The sequence below is a fragment of the Gobius niger genome (assembly GCF_951799975.1).
Source record: "Gobius niger genome assembly, chromosome: 2".
Classification (NCBI taxonomy): Eukaryota; Metazoa; Chordata; class Actinopteri; order Gobiiformes; family Gobiidae; genus Gobius; species Gobius niger.
This window is the reverse complement of record NC_136853.1, coordinates 19810417-19832906: the sequence shown is the minus strand read 5'-3', so window position 1 is coordinate 19832906 and position 22490 is coordinate 19810417. Positions and strand designations below refer to the sequence as shown.

The following is a 22490-nucleotide window of genomic DNA, read 5'->3' as shown; positions in this document are numbered from 1 at the left end:
TCACGATTTCCCCCGTGTGTGTGGGGGAAAAAAGGGACAGTAAGAAGTGCGCCTTTTCCACTGTCCCTGAATGCATCTCCCACGCTGCCCCGCACCAAAACAACAGCGCGTGGTTCCAGCAGCTACACCATGGAGAAGTTAAGGCTTATTTACAACCTTAAACATGTAAAACAAGCGGGGGTGGGCGCGGGGCAGGTGGAGACAGGCCTGTGTTTGTGGATTATAAAGTTTTTCCAACTGGAGCTGAGACTGACCAGACGAGTGAGAATCATGGATAAAGAGGTTTAAGAGCAGCAAGTTCTACGACGGATCCTCAGAAGACCGAGTGCACAGTGACTGTAGTGTTTTTATGTTTATTCTGTGGAGGAAAGTCAGCCCTTAATGTGCGGCTATTGCACAGACTTATCTGACATGAAGCGCGTGCGTTTGTTGATGCGTTTGCCCGTGTTACAAGTCGACAGGAGCGGGGTTGAACTGGTGTGACTGTGCCATAGACTGAAAAACTATTGCTATTCTTCAGTATATGGACAGACCTGAGCTGGTCTATTTGCTTTTTGTTTAACCCGATTTGGCGAGAGCCCAACGAGTCAGGGGCGCACGGCGGAGCGAGACGTCCCTGCTCCGCCTCCAACCCGGTGTGCACGGCAGCGATCTTGTCCACATTCGCCCAATTCTTGACAGATTTTTGACAGAACGCAACAATTTCCAATAACCCGCAGCAGCCCGTAACAGTAACAGGTCGCAACAGTTCGTGGCGGCGCTGAAACCTCTACCCCGAATCACTCACATTCGTGATCCTCGGCCACGAATGTCGTTACGTGTAAACCCAGCATTAGATGTCAAAAAGTATTTGCGGCTCCCAGTGTTTTCTTTTCCGTGGAAACCGGATCAAATGGCTCTTTCGGCGTTAAAGGTTGCCGACCCCTGGACTAGATTGTCCTCTTTTTGCATTAGCCCACTACAACTCTGTCGCTGGATTAGTTTTACAGATGCATTAAGTCCCTAAGCATGAAGCGGCTGATTCTCTGCAGATTTGTTCACATCTAGTTAGCAACATTAGCCTGTTCGTCTTGCAAACACTATACAAACCCAGTGAATGAAGACAGCATTTAGCGCTGGTTAAATTCAGCACAGACCCTGACATGGGGAATGTAGTCTGTAAGTCAGGTTTATGTGGAGGATTGAATTTTCTAGCTTGTTGCTGTGCTCAGCTGACAGGAGTGCTGCGCCGCACTTAAAGCAGCATCGGGATCAAATTAATGAGGACACATATAAGTACAAGTGTGTGAGCCGATACTCCCTAGAACTTTCTGTTTTGTACATAATTGTGGCGTGTCCTGAACAGACTCTCAGCAGCGACGTACAGTGGGGAAAAAAAGTATTTGGCCAAAATCCAATAGAATGTCTATGTGAAACTGACCAAATACTTTTTTTCCCCACTGTATATAAATATATTGTATATGCGTCATCATGTGCTCATGGATTATTCAGTGCATATGCCTGGAACAGTATCAATCATTTAGGCTCGATTGTTGAGTGAAAGACGTTCGGCTCTTAGTGGGTGTTCTGCCATGTGCATCATTTACCCTTTAGTACTATAATTATAAAGTGCTTTAAATGACATAAAATAAGATAATCCTTTATTGATCTCACAACAGAGAAATTCACTTGTAACATTTGGCATTCAATAAGCTCACTCAGGGTGTGCACAATAGACAGGAAATGTGCAAACAGTTAAATTGTGAAAAAAAAGAAAAATGTGTACAAGTGTGTGCAACTTATTTACAATAAGTAAAAGCAACAATCTTAAGGGAGGCGGAATTATAACAATAAGGAAAAAAGAATAAATAAAAATAGATTAAAAATGAGAATGGATTATAAAATGTAGAATATCGAGGTGCAAAGTTTACAGTCCCAGTGCAGGTTGTCTATAAGTGACATTGGTACAGGGAATAAAGTGGTGCTGATACAGGGATTATTGCACATAGTTTTGCAAAGGGGTTATTGCACATGTTAATTTACAGTCATGTTGGACAGTCTAACAGCAGTGGGGATGAAGGCCCTACGGTAGCGCTCCGTCTTGCACTGTGGGTGCCTCAGTCTGCCACTGAAAGAGCTGCTCAGCTCATCTACAGTCCCGTGCAGTGGGACATGTGTTCTTGCTTTTGTTTAGTCCTGACTAAAAACATGCTAAGCTGGTCAGTTGACCCGCAGTGATGGCGCAGTGGCTCAGGACTAACCAGCCATCCAGCGCTCCCTGAACAAAAAGATTTTCTATAATGTCAATGACTTTCTATATGAATGTATGAATGAATGAAATGTTTGAATGAATGAATGAATGAATGATTTTGTGATTGTGTCTTGCATACACCGTGTGAGCCAGCGCTAATGGGCTTTTAAGAAACCAATAACAACAACAAAAGAACCAGTTGTCAGACAGTCGGCACAACACACTGTACATGAACGTATTTAAATAAATAAGTCTACCGCCTCATTCAGGCTTTACAAAACAAAAGTAGCCAATTTAAACACATTAGAATTAAACACCCATTTCAACTTGTCGTCGTCATGGATACAGAACATTTCAGGCTTTTGTAATACATTTCTAAGATCATCGTACTGTAGGCAATATAGCACAAAATGAACTTAACTTATAAGTACTACCTTGTCCTTTGGTTTTAGAACATTGCTGTATGTTCTTTGTGAGGATGTTATTTATGACATTATGGGTTTAAATAACAGCCTCTTTCCTGCTTCACTTCTCATTTCCCTTTCTACAGTGGGCCCATGTTTTATAATGAAAGCCAGGAGACCAAAAAAAGAAAGATAAATCAATATAAAGCTTTGCAATCAGCAGTCAGTGTGTGAAAGGAAATACAAACACTTAACACTTACCATTTTTACAATGTTTAATAGATATAGACCTACTTTTAGACAATGGGCCAAGATCTCATGCCACAAGCTCTCACATGTGTTGCCCCTTGGTAGAGTAATATTGCGGGTTTTTACTTTCTTGATTTAATGGGCAGCATGCTTTGAAAAATGAAGATAATGCTTTTCATTTCTGTAAAACTAGTCATTTTATCTTTATTTATTATTTCATATTATGTCTCGTCTCATATTGTTCTTGTGACCCCAATCTTCTGTGTCTAGAAATTGTCTCATTTTATGAAACTGTATATAAAAGTTTGATCAGTGCAAAAAGAGGTAACAATTTACATATTTTTCAAAGCTTTTTCAGTGCGGTTTTCACAGTGTGACTGTTTTTTGATCACTGCCATTTTGTGTAATGTACTTAAAAGTCTTTTTCGTTTTAAAGATATACCACGTAGTAATAAAACTTTGAAGCAAAAATGATCATGATTGGAATCTGCAAATGTGAGATTGGAATCATTTTCAACATAAAAGAGCACCACCAGTGGTTGTGAGGTTATTTAACTTGAAATTGATTTGGGTCTCCATTGAGCAGCTAATGCACTGTGCCTAATGCTCCATCTTTATAATTATGTTGTATTTTGCAACTAAACTGCCCTCTGTTCTCGCTCAACTTTGCACATTCAAAGTTTTGAAAGTATTGTATTTTTCCCCCGAAAATTAAGGCGCAAGTCAAATCAATTGGCTGCGTCAAGTCCTTCCACCTTCCAAAGAAATGGATGGTGCGCTACGGCAACTGGATATTTGTGATAACCTTTTCAGCTTTTTCAATTTAGTGTGTCATTTGTGCACAGGCCTATCAAGGGTAAGTCTTCACCGCATAAACACTTTCACAAACGTACTGCATCTTCTATTTGCCATGAGCAGAATATCTTGTTGCTTGGCGACTCATTGTGGTGAAGCATAGATTTTATTTCAACTTTTCTGCCTTGAATCTTGACATATGGCGTCCCTGTAACCTTGAGTGCAGCCTCACATTATCAGGAGCAGACTTTGTGTCTTAGTAATATCTCTCCTATTTCAGAGGTTAAGTCTTTCCCTCCGCTCACGGTCACAGTAGTTTACGTTGGAAAATCTTTTATTTCTCATTAACGTGCAGGACCACTTCACTGCCTAATTTTAGTAATGCTAATTTGGGTTTGTTTTTTGTTTTGTGTTATTTTACGCAAAACCAAAAGGACTAACCAAACACAATGACCTGAAATTTATGATCGCAATTCAACAAATAAAAGCAACAATTAACGTCTCTCAGCTGTAATTGCTAAATAAAACAAATATTGAGTTATATCAAGTCACATATGTTAATGATAAAACGTTTTCATACCTTTAAAATTATCATTGCAATTGTAATGTTTTAAAGCAGAACTAAGTAACTCATGCCCCTAGAGGCCATAAGCACCACTGCAGGTGTCGTAGCGTGCTAAGTGTTTTTTACTCATTAATTGGCCGTGAGAATAATGAAGCCTGGTGAGGTCACGTGATCACGGGCAGGTGAACATGGCGTCTAAGTGTGAGTCATGAATTAACTCGTCCGCAGAAATCTTATGTCCAAAAAAAACTAAGAATCTGGTTAGATCGTTGGTAAACGCTGCGTGTTAAGGCCGTTGTCTGGATGGCCCAAACAAAAAAGGGAAAGAAAGGCCAAAAATTTGCTATGCCTACAACGGACCAGAGCGAGGCTGATGCCGCAACAGCTGTGGCTGATGACGCTACACCGACTTGGGCAAAGTGTCTCATCGCCACTTTCAACAACAATCAGCTTGAACTGAGTATGAAGTTGGAAGCAATTAACTCGACCATTCTGTCCATATATACAGCCGCAGAAAAAGCGCATTAGCAACAATCGCTTCACAAAGAAGTATCCACCCTTGGCTCCAAAGTTGACAAACTAGAGGCACACAGTAGAATGAACAATATCAGAATAATGGGCCTGAAGGAATATTCTTTCTATTCTAGAACACATAACTCATATTCCAGAATAGACTACATGCTGGTCCAAAATAATATAGTGGAAAATATCACTAATGTGACAATACACCATCCATCCATCCATCCATTTTCTTCCGCTTTATCCGGGGCCGGGTCGCGGGGGCAGCAGTCTCAGCAGAGATGCCCAAACTTCCCGATCCACACACACCTCCTCCAGCTGTTCTGGGGGGACCCCGAGGCGACACCAGGCCAGCTCGGAGACATAGTCCCACCACCGTGTCCTGGGCCTTCCACGAGGCCTTGTCCCACTAGGGCATGCCTGGAACACCTCCCGCGGGAGGCGACCAGGAGGCATCCGGAACAGATGCCCGAGCCACCTCAGCTGGCTCCTTTCGACAATACACAATATCCTAATTTCCGACCATGCTCCTGTCACATTAACACATCATCATCATCAAGTGTTGGAGTTTTAATAATGCTTTACTAACAGATAGTGAATTTCTCAAATGAATGATTTCAGAACATTTTTCTTCTAACACAATATGACTCCAGAAGTTTCAACCCAAACTATTTGGGAGGCCTTCAAAGCAACATGTCGAGGTTGGATTATTAGTTATGCCTCTTACAAAAAAAAGGAGCGTCACAAAATTAAAGAAGAAATATTGGTAAAATTGAAAGAAAACACATGATTGACTCGTCCAATGATGAGGTGAAACAAGAACTTTTTCTAGCAAGAGTAGAAGTACAAAAAAGGATGCATGAAGAGTTTGCCTTTATGTAATATAAATTTAAAAAGGAATACTATGTATGTGGTGAAAAGGCTGGTAAGATGTTGGCTTATCAGTTAAAAAAGAAGGAACAAAAAAATAAAATATAACAAAAGATGAAAATGGGAAAATAGTGACTGATCATAACGCAATTAACAATATTTTTAAGGGCTATAATTCGGTCCTTTACCAATCAGAATATAATGCGGGGGGAAAAAAAACAGATGGAGAACTTTTTCAGTAATCTCTCATTACCATCTTTGGAGAGAGAAGAAAGCAAAAAACCTACCCTACCCTACCCTACCCTATATAATTATATAATAATATAGTACAAAAACAATCTATGCCTCCAACAATGAGAACTGCAATTATATCTTTATCTACAAGTGAATAATTATAGGCCCCTAAGTCTGCTTAATAGTGACTATAAATTATCTGCCAAGATTTTGGCAAACCGCCGAGAGAAAATCATTCCCCTTTTAGTCAACCTAGATGAAGTCGGTTTTATACCCGGACGTCTGATGTCCAGCAATATGAGAAGACTCTTCCAATTAATGCATAAGGCAGGCTCTCGTCAGCACCCAGTGATCACAATGTCACTGGGTGCTGAAAAAGCTTTTGACCGAATAGAATGGCCATATTTATTTTATGCCTTGTCAAAATATGGTCTTGGGCCAGGCTGTCTGCAGTGGGTTATCCAGTCTCATCAGTAAAGTCAAATAATATAACCTCTACACCCTTTCAGCTCTTTCGCTCCACGAGACAAGGCTATCCGTTGTCCCCAGTCTTATTCACTCTTGCTCTTGAACCCTTTGCCTGCATGATCAGAATGGACATAGAAAGAAAGAAATAGAAGGTTGGAAACCGCAAATACAAATTAAGCATGTACGCAGGGGACATCTTATTGACACTCTCCAAACCAATACAATCCATCCCTAGAATGCTCCAAATTATTGACACATTTGGTAATGTGTCAGGGTAGAAAGTTAACTGGAGCAAGAGTGAGGCAATACCACTAAACTACTACACACACAAAAAAGATCTTGACACAGCACCCTTTGTTTGGAAAACTGAGGGAATTAAATATTTGGGCAAAACAATTGGACTACCAATTAATACAATTATGGATAGAATCTTACAACCATTAACTAATACTATATAAGAAGATCTCAAGAGATGGTCAGCCTTGCCTTTGTCTCTGTGGGGAAGAGCTGAAGCACTCAAGATGCATATTCTCCCAAAAATCCTCTCACTTATCTCCTCTGTGCCACTTAACATATCTATGTCTTGGTTTGATGATGTTAAGAAAATGTTTTGTTCCTTTTTATGGAAAGACAAAAAAACATGATAAGCTTAAAGAAATTATCTTTGCAAAGAGACCAAGGAGGTCTCGGTATCCCAGATATCTTCAATTATCACATTGCATTCAATGCTAGATATGGTCTGATTTGGGGTTACAAGAAGGCACGGGAGGAAGGAAGCTGGGATTGGCTGGAGGAACAACTATTGAAAGAAAATAATGTAGCCTTTTCAATATCATCGCTATGGCACCACCCATACCTACCTGCCAAACTGGATAACCCTATTATGCGACTGACTTGTAAAACTATGAAGAAAATGCACCAAAAACTTAGTAATACAAAAATGTTATTCACATCTTGCCCGATATGGCATAAATGGCTATTACAGCGGCAGGGAATCCTTTAACAAATAGGGTGTGGAAACAGCATAATGTACTACAAATCTCCGATATTATTCCTAAAGGGTCATTAATGCCCTTCGAGAAGCTGGCTAGCAAATATAGTCTATGTACAAACGCCTCTCTGCAATATGCCCAAATAGGTTCAATCTGCTCCAAATTACATAAACAATATTTTAATTATGATGGTGCAATGGCTAATACATTTAGAGAGTTGACTGTTAATAAAGGGACTGTTTCTGGTCTATATAAATTTCTCAATTGTTCTATACTGTAAATAAACGTACACAATCACAGTGGGAACAGGATGTAGGCCAAATAATACCCATGTCAGAATGGAAACCAATTTGGCAGATTTGGCGATTTGAACTTTGATTTTGAGCAACTCTGCAATAGCATACAGCAGGGACAGCAAAGGACAAACAATGCAATGTTTGGAAAGCTATTTATATGTGTCGTATAGCTGTAGCTGTATATGTTCTTGCTGTCTTCAGTTTTTTTTATGTCCGGGATTGGCGCAAGTTAGTGGTGTCTACTGCCGGGGTCTGATCGCCAAAACTGATATACATGTCAATAAATCTTCCTTATCGCCGCTTTTGTCTGTTTGAGTTTATCCAGGTTGAAAATACTACACTGACAGAAAAGACAAAGGGTCAGAGGGATATTTACATCCAATTACACAATGGAGATCATTCTTTTCACTCAAGCTTGGCTGTAAATACTGCTTAAGTGGTGCTAGCACACTGTTAGCTTTGCTCGTTAGCCTGTTAGCTTCTTCTTTTTGATTCTATGAGTGTGTATTGGTGACTCCGACCTGGAGGCAGGAAAGTGGCAATTGTGGTTTTCTGGCCAGAGACACCAGGGGGAGATGAAAGACCCCCCCCCAATCATCCCATGAACACTTGTATTACCCCCAGAGGGACTTAGTTCTTCTTTAATGGCTTTTTTTTTTTTTTTTTTTTTTCCAATGTTGCTGTTCACAAACTCTTAGAGAGAATGATTGGTTGACTTTCTGCCAAGCTGTGTGATTAATATCAAGAGTTTCTCTGCTCAGTTCTGAGAGATCAATCAGGGCTGACCTTTGCATGGAGACATTTCTATTATACAGCCAAAACATTGGGGCATTTCCACTCTTAGCTCATTCTGCTGTAGACGGATGCAGTGAACCACAAAGCCTTTATTATTGATTTGTGATGCGTGTTCATTCCACACGTTTAGACTTGCTTCAAATTCTCAAGGATGGCTCAGACGATCACCCTGAGATAGAAAGTGAAATGTATCAACACGCATTTTCTTGAAGGTCAATACATCACAAAGAACTTCCATTTGCTTGTATGATGTGAAATTACACGGAAATACACTGCAAACTGTTTCTTTGTGTACCACTGTTTTAACCCACTATAAGTAACTAATAGTAAGTAGGCTCGGTCATTATATTCAATAAAACTACATTGTTCAAGACTTGCATAATAATTGTGTCCAATGTAATTTCCTCATAAGCCCGGCATGTAAGTTATCCTTGTGTGTCCTTCACCCCATTTTCTGTCCTCATCCTCTTTCCATGGTCCTAGGGCATGTTATAATAAATTCTGAACCAATTTTACACCGCATTGGCTTGGCCACACTTCCCTGAATAGTGCCAGACTCTCACTTCAGAGCCAACTGCACTTTCAACCTGTTTAAGTGCACCAGACCAAGAGAGCCGCTACAGCTTTTCCTTCTAGCTTTTATGCGGCCAATAAATAGGACTTTTAATCATTTCTCAAATCTTTATAGTGCACAGTGGATATCTTTATGTGATAGGGTTACATTATTTATGAAGTGGGTAATGGTAGGTTGTGTCTAACATGGCCTTTTCAAAATTTACTGTGATGATCTGTATGATACAAGGGGCTAATGTACCTTGCTATTAACAATATACTGTCGTTTGTTTCTATTTATTGTGACGACTTGGCATTAGAAGGAGTCCTCTGACATTTGGCTGTGAGCTTTATTGTTTGTGGTATTCACAGTTAATCATCAGTTAGACCAGTGGTTCTTCAAACTTTGACCACTGGTGGAGGAAACCGATAACGGCCGTTATTGCGTTTTCGGGTCCCACACACCTCTTTAAATATTTAACCATACAAGCACCACCATCGGTACAACATCATATCAGGTCTAAAATAGATCTAAATTGGACTAAATTATGCCTAGAAACCAGAAAATTTGAATACATAACTAAAAAATCTCTTGGACAAAATATAATCAAAATAGTCTGTCCCTTATATTTACTGTTCCTTCTTTGTACATTTTAAAGCCATCTCCATCTAGAAATGTATCTTCAACAAACACTGTGGCATGAGCACAAAATTGGATGTCAGCTGTGCCTCTAATATGTGGCGTCATGGCGACGTGTAATCAGGCAGCAACCTCCCTCTCTCTCTCTTGGTACAGCTGCAACTATTACCTTTTTCTGTGAACTGCAGTGGTGGTTTCTGTTCCACATTGTTTTACTGGATGCTTTTGTACGTCTTTGCTGTGTTTTTGTGGGGATCGGTGGATTTTTTCACTGCAGAGAGTCCATATTGGTCCTGAAGAAAGCAGCTTTTTTAAAGTAAAAAGCTAGCTTGTCAGCTAAACCCATTTGGGACCTACACATTTGTTCTTCTGAGACATTGAAGAGGCACCAAGAGCCCCCACACCTGCAGCACAGTGGAGGCGTCACAAGAGGAGCTACAGGAAACAAGGAAAGGACAAACAAGGAGGTATCCGGGCGAGACTCACAGCTAAACCACACAGGCCTTCTATTGTTCTGGCTAATGGACGTTCACTAGAGAATAAAACTGATTAACTGCTAAGCTCTTCCCAGAAGATGGTGAAAAACTATGCAGTAGAGGGTGCTGCGCAGGAGGAAGAGGAAAGAGGAGGTGGAGCTGACCAGTGCAGGACGCCACGCTCTGAAACAGGGACAAATCCATGAGGCGCTGCACCGTTCCAGAGGATCAGTGTAGCACTGAAGGCAGCCAGGTTTCCTCTGAGTGCTGCAGTTTCCTCTACCTCCAAAACCTACTGGTCAGGTTGACCCACAGTGGCAGTGCAGCTCAGGACTGATACCTGAACACTATTTTGTTGCACGCTTGTACAATGACCAATAAAGCACTTACTTACATACAATATAGTCATTCCTATACCCATCCTATAGTCTGTCTTTGCCACCTGGAGTTCTCCCTTCGCTTCTGAACTATTGTCTTTGCATTTTGGGAACACTATAGCCTTCCCTGTAGCTCCAATCAATTTTCATTTTTCTTTTTCTTAGATAAACAATAATGAATATGGATTTTGACATTTTATCTAATCATTATCGAGATCTCAAGGTATTATCACATGCTAATCAGTGTTATTACTGTAAAGGCGCATTGAGTGTACAAAATGTCCTGTATAAATAAAGTTGCCTAAAATATTAAAGCTTTTTTTTACTCTTGACTATACTCTCGGACACATTGATTTCCTTTCCTTACATTACTCAGTAACCAAGGAGGTCTAATGCACGTACGGCGCAAATGTTTATGAATGTGTACCATGTTTTAGTGTTTCATTTGTTGACATAATTACCTCGTCAAATTGAACGTATCTTATCTGACTAATACGAGGTTTGCCAGCTATCAGTGTTTGTCAGACTCCTGCATCTTTATCTGTGGAGTATTTTACCTCGATTTAGGCTGTATTCTTGTTATTAACAGCAAGTGGTGCATTAACATGTGCTAAAGGGGCTAAATCTTCTTCAAAATCCTGGACCCAAACACTGGCTCAAGATCTGACGATGAGAGTTGGCTCTGCTTAGCACACCATGCTGCTTTTGCCTCAGCAGTGTTGGAAGTACTTGTGTTCCATTTGGGAAGAGAATCTCCCTAATCTACCTGGAAGAAAAAATCATACATAACCCACTTACTGTATAATGGAAAACCACTAAATGAAGAAATACTGGTACTTTATTAAAATCAATTTGAATAAAGTATTATCATGACATGTATCTAAGCCACAAGTGAATAAAGCAATGAACTCACGAACGATTAAGTGTAATCTGTGTTTTTTCTTGTGCAGTTGGAGGTGTGTTTGGTCCACAAGGAGAGTCTGGATCTGAGCCAGAAGATGACAACCAGATGAAGTTCTACACTGAGCAGCATAGAGGGCGCCGGCGCAGCAAAGGTAAATCAGTGATCCATTACCTCAGTAAACCTGCTGTTACACAATTGCCTGCCTATAATGAGGCTCTTACTTCATGCAGAGTACCAAGATACACTAAACAATGAATTATCCTAAATCACAAATTTATTCTGTAGCCGCGCTGACTGAATGTCCGGGTGAGTGGAGAAGAGCCGCTCGATGCTGTGTGAAATGAGGCAGACATTTCTGGAATTGTCAGCATAGCAGGAAGTAGGAAAGCGCAGGGACATCCCGATGGGCTTTTAAAGTGTTACTGCATGGCATATGCTGTTGTATACCCAGGGACATGCATTGCAGATACATGAGCTGAGGTAAGCTGAGGGCTGCTGCTGATGAGTCAAATAACTTAGATTGGAAACATGATTTCACCTCTTTCCCCACATGGTGATATGTGATAGGATACTTCACTATATGAAAACGGAAGCAATAACGGGGCATATTCCTGGACTTATGTAAACATCTGGAACAAAGCTTTATTCGTTTTTTAATCATTTTTATTTATTATTTTGGTTAATGAAAAAAAAAAAAGAAGAAAAAAAAAACTACTACCCCTTCGCTCCATTTGACAGAATATCAGAATGGAAATAAAACAAAAAAGACATATCTTCAGTCTGTTCTAAATGTTCAAAAATGAGTCCGTCTGTTGTGTTTCCACGTCTCCTCTGATGGATTTGAGTATTTTCACTGGTGTACAAGAAGTCATTGGACCAATGCTTCTGGTTGGGGGTGCATCATTCAAATCAAAATAAGAGATCAATCAATAATACCATATTCTCAGCAAATTGCATGAACTAATCTGCCTTCAAAGAGAAACATGTAATATATTACCCAGACTTTCACTGATAGATAGTTTGGAGAGGTTCGGGATGGGTGTTAACCGTGATTGTAGTTGTGATCTGAAACCACCATAAAAAAGACCAGGAAAACTAAAAATCTATTCAACAAATTTGATTTAAAAAATATATATATATTTCAACTAATGAAATTATTGATTTTCAGACGTGGAGAGGGATACTTTCGATATTGGATCCAACATCAATATATTAATGTTTTGGGATGGGAGGATTTCACTCCGAGCTGAAGTTTCTTTGTGGATCCTCAGGGACCAAGGGTGTTCTGTTTGTGTGCGCGTATACCCTCAAAGAGTTTCGTGAGCTCTCATGTCTTTGTCTACTCAGTGAGCTTTTAAAATAATTGAGTGGCCCCTCGTATCACAAGTGCAGCTAAGCCACCCACATCCCAACAGGATTATCTACTCTGCTTTTCTGCTGCCGACAGCATATGTCCACTGGGAATAAGCAACCAGAGATGTCTGATTATCAAACTCCTTATTTTTCTGTTGGCCCTGCACACTAAGCAATCTGTGACGCTCACCCTATTGTACAGCATTTTTCACTGAGTTGCATGAAACATTTCGTTGTACCAAAGACATCCTTGCTTGTCCAAAGATATGCCATGAGCAGTTTTTAGTTGCCTAAAAGGGGTTGTGACATGGCACTGACGAAAATTCTGAAAACTATTTGACAAGTTATTTATAAGCGCAGCACAAAAATAAATAAGAGTGCACAAACTCACAGGAGCTCACGCTATAACTAACTCATTTTAAAATATAGAAGCACATTTACATACAGACAGATTGAATTCACCATTCAGTCAGGATTCCTGCAAACACCCACTGGCATTCTGTTTTCTACCACTGTCCTCATACATCAATATGCTAAAAGTGCTTGTTTTCCTGTTCGATCATCATCCATGGCCTCAGAAATCTCCCGGGTCTTCTGACGTGTTGGTCCATAGCACATATCACATCATCATTGATCCCTATTGTACATGTTTTTAGTGGTAGGGAAAACTGGAATACCCGGAAGAAACCTACGCAGAAACGGGGAGAACATACAAACTCCATAGAAAGGCCGAATCCGGGGATCGAACCCGGGACCTTCTAGCTGTGCACAAGTGCTAACTGCTGTTTATTTAAAGCCACACCGCGTAGAATTTTACCCAATAAATAAAATTGAAATACAAGCATCTATCTTATGCCAGATATTTTCCTCATTGAAAAGTACATAATAAATGTACAAACAAAAATTTATGATGCTCACCCCCCCTAAGATATGACTGTAAACTTTACAAGGAGTGGGTACGTCTCCAGCTTGTCTCCATGGAGATGTGACTAAAGGCAGCAGAATTTGAGATTTAAACAGATTAGGTCCTCATTCAAATCCATTTGTTTATTAACCACTGCAGTAACAGCAATATCTGTGTTGAGCTGGTCATTAGAGGCATGTTTTGTTTTGCCGGCAACAGTCTAGTCCAAAATGTACGCAGTGTACCTTTAAGAACTATTAGAAACTCAGATACCTCTGTTTTCAGTATTAGGTCTAAGTAAGATATGCCACCAAGCCCTGGTCTTCATGCAAACTGACTAATTAGAGACAAAGTCCATTTAATCGATCATCCTGGATGTCTGAGATTTTATGTTTAATATTAACCATCGCTTAGCAACTAAAGGGGGTCAGCCCTACTAATCTTTAGTCCTTAATGTGTGTGTTTAGCCCTTTCCTTCATTTAAAGTGACAACTAATAGACCAGGATTGATTTTCTTTAAATCCTCTATAACAATATTTGGCAGTATAATCGACATTTCACATTTGCTAAGTAGCTGAAGTCTGATACTAATGCTGTTCTTTGCTGAACAGGACCTCGCTGTTTGAAGAGCAAGGTCCTGACAGAACCAAAGGGCAAACCCAAACAGCCAATCTATAACCCTGTCAGCTGCATTCTCTTCTCTGGACCTTTGTAATCCTCTTTATTTAATTAGTTCAGAAAGTGCATCTTTCATTTATTTTTTACCTGGTAAGTCGGTTGAGAACCAATTCTCATTTACAGTGACGACCTGCAGGTCAAGGAATAAAAACACATTTTAATAGCATTCACACATTCTGTGCATAGAATTAGTAATAACATTTAACAAAATATGCATTGATCTTGGAGTATTTCAGAAATGATGATTTTTACGTGAGTTTTAGAGTTAGCAGTAAATAATTCCAGTCAAAGCAGAGAATTGGAATGAATATTGACCGAAGGATGTGTGGACTTTGGGAACAGAGAGGTTTATGCAACTACTGGAGTGCAGTGTACGGCTGGGTTTCTAAATGTTTAACAGTGAGCTGAGGTATAGAGTCTGCTTATTAAAGATTTGTAACTGAATAGCAACCAGTGAGTTTGTCTGCTCTTTCCCGAGGCTCTGTTTTTACTCTCTAATTCTTTTAATGGACAAAAAACGACCGGCCTGTTCGCTGTTTCTTCATAAAAATATTTGTCTGAGTTGTTGTAACCAGTTTTGTTTGTGGACCAAGTTTTTATTTCAAAGGATAAAACACATTCCCACGAGTAAATATTTACCTCTCAGCATTAAGGTGGACATATTTTGTCATATTTCATATCAGAAATTACTTCTTTAAAGTATTTTGGCTGGCTCTTGGAAATGAATGGATCCCATAGATTAGGATCCATTCATGAGCCGTAACTTCTGTGATTAGGAATAACAGGTTCACTGGTTGGATTACCCCTGCCTTTTGTCTGTGTGCACAGGACCCCCCCACAGCCCTCTGAATAAGGTGACCTTGACTTTGATCACCATCAGCACTTGTGTCAGTGCCATTGTGTACGCCACGCAGGACTCGTGCCCCCTCACCGTCAAAGTCACCTTGCATGTGCCGGAGCACTTTGTCGCAGATGGTAAGTACAGCATATTTATTAGACCTTGGAACAGTGTTTCACCCTCATCTGGTTAGCAGTATTTTCAGCAGTATCAAACTTTTCATGCACTTAAAAGTATCTAAATACCTCCTCACCCGTCAGAGGTCTGGTGAATAGTGGTAACGGTTCATGTGGAGCATGGAACTGTTTCGGTACAGCGCGTTTAGTTCGGTTCACTTACAGTATGAGCCAAATGTTTCACACAGACGTTATTGAGTGAGTATTTATTGCCACTGCTGTTGGAGTGGTGGCAGTTTTCTACCAAACACTTCAAAATGCGAGCGTATAGGTTGAAGTTTGGACTTACCGGCGCTGGGCGGAACAGGAGCCGACATGAGCTCTTCTTTCAGTCAAATTTTCGCCCTGAGTCTCGCTTCTGATTCCTCGTCTGTGGAAAAGCACTCATCAATATTCCAGTCATGCACGGGCCGGGCCTGTCGTCGTCCCAGGAGCTCCAGGTAAACTTCAGCTGCGTCTGTTACACCCCGCTTCTTCCACGTGCTTTTGTTGATGTTGGTCCCTGATTGCACTTTACCTGACATCGCTCCCATCGATCCACGGTTTGTTCTGTTGTGAGTCACTGAGCAAAACTGTGGTTTTATACTTTTAATTAAGAGGGTTTGAAAGTTGATTAAAGAAATAATCTAATTATACAGATAAATGTATTATAAATAATAAATGATTATTAAAAGGCTTAAATGCATTTTGCATGTTAATTTTCTGGATTTTTGTTTGGGATTTTTTTTGTACCAAAAAAATACCAAAACATGCCCTTCAAATAGTTTAACCAACCTTAAATGTATTTTAGTGTACCTTTACACACCTAGGGCCAGATCTGGTGCCTGGTGCAAGGACTGCACAAACTCTAAGTCAATGGTTATCTTCTGAGTAGCGCTACTGTTGTGCTATGTGCCTGCACCCCTTGCGAGAAGGCGTCGCTTATGTAAGGATTAAACAACGAGGAGCCGTGCATTAGACGGTTATAATGCACGACGCGGCGTCGAGAACAAGGCGGAGTGCGGAGCGCAGCGGAGTGCGGAGCGCAGCGGAGTGCGGAGCGCAGCGGAGTGCGGAGCGCAGCGGAGTGGAGCACGGCTCCAAGTTGTTTAATCCGCTTATACCCGGGTCCCACAAACGCAACATTTATAATAAATGTTTTTTTCATTGACTAAACTCACTAAATATGCCAGACCACCGGGACTATTTTATGTGGGTTATTAACCGGTCACTGAAGGCTCGTCTCAGAGCGAGTCATTCTCCGCAGCTATTACGAGGATCTCAGTCAGGCTCAACGAAACAACATGCAGCTGCATCGCCAGAATCACAACACAACAGGCCTAACCCGGCACTTTTCCGTGGAAGTAAACACTGATATGCGGCACTCGTGGGCAGGAGTTATTTCACTTTTACGCTGTTCAATCTGAAGCTAGCTAGCTAGCTCAACGAGCTCAACTGTTTATGGAAACAGCTGCGGTGGAGTCGCTCACACCTGGGCCCCACGAACTGAAACTTTATGTTTGACTTTACTAATCCAGCCAAATATGCTTAAATGCTGGGATCATTGTACGCCTGAAAATTATGAATAGTGCCTTAACCGTTTTCAATAGAAATGGAAAGCTCATATTTTATTAACAGTAGGCTAACCTAGCTGCTCACTCTCCTCTACTTCCCATTTATCAAACGTTTTGTTTTGGCCAAAAACGTTGAAATTAACCACAAAATCCATCTCATACGTTCCTGTCAGTCACTAATTACGCGTTTATCTGATTCAGCTGTGTCACGCGTTGCTATGGCGATGCCCACAGCGGAGTGATATCCCAGTGATTTAACTACCGGACTACGTGTTCGGTTATACGAAAATAATGCACGCTTGTTAGCACCCACCAGCCAATCAGAATCGAGCATTCACCCAGACCATGGTATAAAAAAGAGAAGTGGGTCGACTGAGGCGTCTTTGTTACAAGCAGCACTGAGGGCTCGTTCACATCGCGCTGCCCTGTGTTCTTCCTTGAGCATTATAGGCTCTCACAGGTCAAACTAAAAACTTTATCAAGCCCATCGTGAGCTAAACAATGTCCGTGTCTCAAGAGAAACAGATGTAGCCTTTGCCGGTCCCGCTGTGGCCCAGATCGGCACTCGCTCGGCCGTAATTGTGACCAAAACAAAAGCACATGTTCACCCCCCCAGGCCCGTAGCATTAAGTATAGTTTTACTTACAAAGACATTAATCGTAAACATAAGCTATGACCATTTTTTGACCACTGTTGCTATTGACACCACTGCTTAGTACAACCAGCCTGTTTCTGTACTGGTCATATGTAAATCGAGGGTAGGGGGGGTGGAGGGACGACGGATGGAAATCAGCCCGAGGCTACAATCCGGTGTGGGGTGTTTACATTCGTGTATGTTTCCGCACTGTCCTGACCAAATAAATAAACAAAAATAAGTACATTGCGGTGTCTGATCTACAGTGGCTGCTAATATTGATAGTTCCGACAGAGTCTTTCCACTCTGACACACTCACCAGTACGCGAGCGTGTAGCTAGGTGGTGTAGGACAGTCTGAACAGGTGAGTTTTAAGTTTGGATTTGAAGAGCGACAGGGAGTCTATGGTACGGAGGTTGGAGGGGAGAGAGTTCCAGAGCTGGGGGGCGGAGCGGCTGAAAGCTCTGTGCCCCATGGTGACGAGTATGGGACAGAGAGTTCGAGAGTGGAGAAGGAGCGGCATGTGCGATGTGGAGGAGGTCAGATATGTACGGAGGGGCCAGGTTATGAAGTGCTTTGAATGTGATGAGGAGTATTTTGAGGTTGATTCTTTGTTTTATGGGAAGCCAGTGGAGTTGTTGTAGGATGGGGGTGATGTGATGAGAGGTAGGGGGTCCGAGTGATGATTCGAGCTGCGGAGCTTTGGAGGAGCTGCAGTTTCTGGTGGAAATATGCAGGCCGGGAGATGCTATTGATGTGGGACTGGAAGGAGGATTGTTTTGTCTTGTTTTGTTGAGGATCACACCCACTTAAAGGCCTCTTAAAGGGGCTAGATGCAAGTTAGCCATTTTATACTCACTACTGCCACCTCAGGTCATACGTGTAACTGCAGCTTCTATATTAAGCTTGTGCATGACGGCACTTCGGACCCGAATAAACACCTTTTTGACAGTGACAGTGCAGGATTTTAGAGGCAGTTGTGGTGAACAGGTCTGGGCTCATTCTACACTTCAGGACATTGTTGGAACATGTAGGAAAATATAAAATTTTGACATTTTTAAACTCTGTATTGTCCCTTTTAACCTGAGATTAATTACAAAACCTTGAATTAAAGAAGTAATTTGTTTTAGCCCCCCCCCCCCAAAAAAAAAAACTGGTCCAAAAAGCAGCATGGAAAATGTAGTCAAAGAAATACTTTTTTTTTTGTCAACAACACAGAAGCGGACCTTTGATAAATGCTTCTGGAAAATCCAGAGATTTGTACATGTCCAAAAAACACAGAAAGTGAGATTCATTTTAGAGTTGCGGTGTGACAATTCAGTCTCCTTTTTTTTTTTTTTTTTAAGTGCTCCGCCCTGAAAACATCTGATCCAAGCTCTAGGGTTTGATTATGTTTACTAAGAAGACAAGAGCCTGTCCTGTACATGAGACAAAGCAGGGAGCACAGGGAGCACAGGGAGCTAATGATGAGCCAACTCCTTCTCTGAACAGGATTAACCTCAAGTTTGGAGATGAACGCATGAATGATCCTCTGTCATCTTGGTTCTTGTTTGGATTTATCAATGTTGTGCAACCAGAAAGCAGTTGTTATTCATCCTTTACAATGGCGTTCTAAATGCATAGCGATATCAAGAGCAGCAGGATTTGTCCGTGAGGCTCAGGTACCTCAGTGCTGTTTTGGTGTTCCTTTTAGAGTCTTTGTAATCAGGTACGATGGTTTGTGGTGTCTTGTCACAGCACAACGCCGCATACAGGGAGTAAAAGCCTCCACCCCTGAGAAGTACAATTTGTGGTTTTCAATTTCCATGGAATTCAATGTCATCAGCCACCTCTACAAAACTGATAAAGTTGGAAGCTGGTACGTCAATAAATCATTGACTGGAGCAAAAATAGAGTGAGTAGTCAGCCCCCACAGTGGAAGGCTTAGGGAAAATTTGATTTATCGCAAATGGGAAAAACTGATTGTATTTTGAACCTTCCCACTGCTGACAAATCTGCCATCACCCAAGATGTTCTATATTTGTTGATTGTAGGATGTATTCAAAAAATATTGATTCATTTTATTCTTTAATCTTTACAAAGCAATAATCAGTGTGTATCATGCAAAAATATGTTTAAATATACTTGACAAATATATAGGTTTTCCTGTTTATGTTTGAGAAACAAAATTATCAGACGGTAAAATTACTCTAAGTTATAGTGAACTCTTCCCAACAAGGTCTAAGAACTTTAAATCAACAGTTTTGTTGTTGCTTTAAACCTGTCATCTCAATGTTAAGGGAAGATTCTCACCGAGATGGATAGTTGCTGCAAATGTAGCATTGGAGACATAATAGACTAGTGTTTCTAGAGTTTAGTCTAGAAAGAGGGCTTAAAGAGCGGATGCAATTTAACTAATGATCGCTATACCTCTAAAAGCTGTGCACTCACGTATCCCTCCATCAGGGGCACTTGCCATCAGGGCCTCATTTTTAGTCCACCCACGCGTCCACAATTTGCTGTGCAAGGTGGCAGAGAAATACACAACTCCCTTTTTATGGTCTATGGCGAAGTGTAAGGAGGAAATCTGAGGATTTAGCTAAAGTACCGTGAATCGAGTGTTAATTGTCAAACTCACTCCACTTTCACCAGCAGCAATTAAAATGGTACTGTACATCATCCTGTGCTTAACCTATTGGTCAACAAGCACAAGTTGAAAAAAAATAAAACCTTCACATGTTCAAGTTTGGGTTCTATGTCAGAATATGGTCAATGGTTATAGGTGACCAGTCCCAAATATGCCAAGAAATACATTATTTCTGATCAGAAAATGAACAGGTGCAGCTTTGTCTTTGCAAAATTATTTTAAATAATGTTGTACCGGTTTTGTGTTCAGACTTCGAGATGCATCGTGTCAAGTTCAATGTGCTTGTTCTGTTGTGTAAGTGTCTGAAACCGTGCAAAACCCAGTGTGAAATTGTATCGGGCTTTTTCCTGTTTTCATCATTCTCGCCTCAAAAACTGGCGTGACTCGGTGTACGTGCCGGATGGTGGTGAGGAGGTGCCCGGACACCTGAAGCAGAGCAGATGTGACAAAAGGCGGCTTAACCTGGCAGTCTGGCAGGCAGTTCAGCAGCAGGCAGCCAGTCTCTGCAAACAAAAACACATCCAACAGACAAAATCCGCAAATCCTAACCGGCAAGCTTCATATACAGTAGCTACTATGAGGACAATCACAGCTTTAACTGGCGTGTAGACGGCAACAATGAGCTTCAAAAATGCAGGATGTTAATGCTATGATGAGATGGCCTCAGTGCTTGTTTTGTATTTTGAAGTCTTTATGAGGCAAGCTTTGTTAATTTGATGAGGGGTCTCGCTGACATGCGGGACAACCAGAGGATGCCTCATAAACACAACAGCAAACCCTGAACGCAATATTAAGATTGAGTACAACTTCTTAATGCACCAGGAGGCTTGGATGTCTTGTGTGATGCTACACTCTGTAAGGGAAGGGTGAAGGCAAAGGCAAGCTTATTTGTAGAGCCCAATTATACACAAGGCAATTCAGTGTGCTTCACAGTTAAATACAATTACAAGAAATTAGAATGAAAAAATAATCTATAAAACATCAACATAAAAAACATATTCATTTATTACAGTAAAAAGTTAGCCTGGGAACACCCATGCTGCTGTGGGGACCATGGCCGAAATCTTTGCATGGATTTGGGAACCAATCACAGAACGAGGAGGGACGGCAAGATGATGACGCATTATTCGAAGTTTGTTTACTACTTTAATTACTAGTTTTGTTTACTTTAAGCAGACGCAAAGCCATCTTTCGATCAAGCTTTAGACCGTGTTCTAAAGAGTTAAAGGGATATTTCAGGATTTTTGACGTAGGGCCTCATTTCCTAGTTATCCAGAGTGTTGCTGATTTCTGGAGATATTTTTTACGTGGCGCTAGGCTAGTGCAAGGCTAGTGCATGTCTATGGTATCAGCTAGCCTGCATTAAAAACAGTCTGACCCGCTCCACAGTGCACCTGAGGCAAATCACTTATAACACCAGACTAACCATATACATGTCTGTGTCGACAGAATAATTTGAACCATTTTGCATTTAAAATAACTTATATATTTGAGCAGCAGCGGAGTGATCTGCTAGAAAATGCGATCATTCATGTGATGCAAGGTCAGTTATATTCCAAAAATTATTCCATCGATACAGACATTTATATGGTTAGTCTGGTGTTATAAGTGATTTGCCTCAGGTGCACTGTGGAGTGTGTCAGACTGCAGGCTAGCTGATACCATAGACATGCACTAGCCTAGCGCCAATTAACTCTTCAAATATAAGAATTGCATGAATTACAAAAAAAAAAAAAATCTCTAGAAATCAGCAACACTCTGGATAACTAGGAAATGAGGCCCTGTGTCAAAAATCCTGAAATATCCCTTTAAGCTCAAACTATTTTAAAAGAAGAACAGTATCGGGTAGTCCCGGGTCTCGTCCTATCACCACCAGTGTCCGGGCTCCGGGGGAAGATCATCCATCGATGCCATGTATTCCATATCGTTAATGCGATCTTCCGCCGGGGTCCGAGCCCCAATCACCTTTCATGTTGAATAAAACCTCTCTAACGCAGTCTGTCTTTGTGAGTCTCTTCAGGTTGAATTAGATATCACAGTATTTTCAATACTTGTGTTTGGAGGCATATTTATCATGCACTCCTTTTTCAATAACAGCCCTTTGTTACATTTTGTGTTAATGCACTTTTCAACTCTCTCTTTAAATGGCATTTGGTTCATCAACTTTGGACACATGACTGTTTTCTTTTTACACATTTTACTTATCATACGTATTTACTGTATCACAATGCGGATCAGATCGGCCCTTGAGTATCGCAAAATATGTATCGGTTTGTGACAAAAGTGTATCGTCCCAGCCTAGTTTGTATTTAATGAGTGTTTGATGATGCTGTCAGAAACATCTATTTGGCATTCTAAGGAC

The 22490-nt window shown here is 40.9% G+C and overlaps 1 protein-coding gene across 1 annotated transcript in view; it reads left to right on the top strand.

Annotated features, from left to right (window-relative positions):
- astn2 (astrotactin 2) overlaps positions 1 to 22490 on the top strand; it is a 294590-nt gene that overhangs the window by 139103 nt on the left and 132997 nt on the right. The window contains exons 5-6 of the mRNA XM_079580868.1: positions 11413 to 11517; positions 15130 to 15276. Of these exons, the coding sequence (XP_079436994.1) occupies positions 11413 to 11517; positions 15130 to 15276 (252 nt within the window). The remainder of the gene's footprint in view (positions 1 to 11412; positions 11518 to 15129; positions 15277 to 22490) is intronic.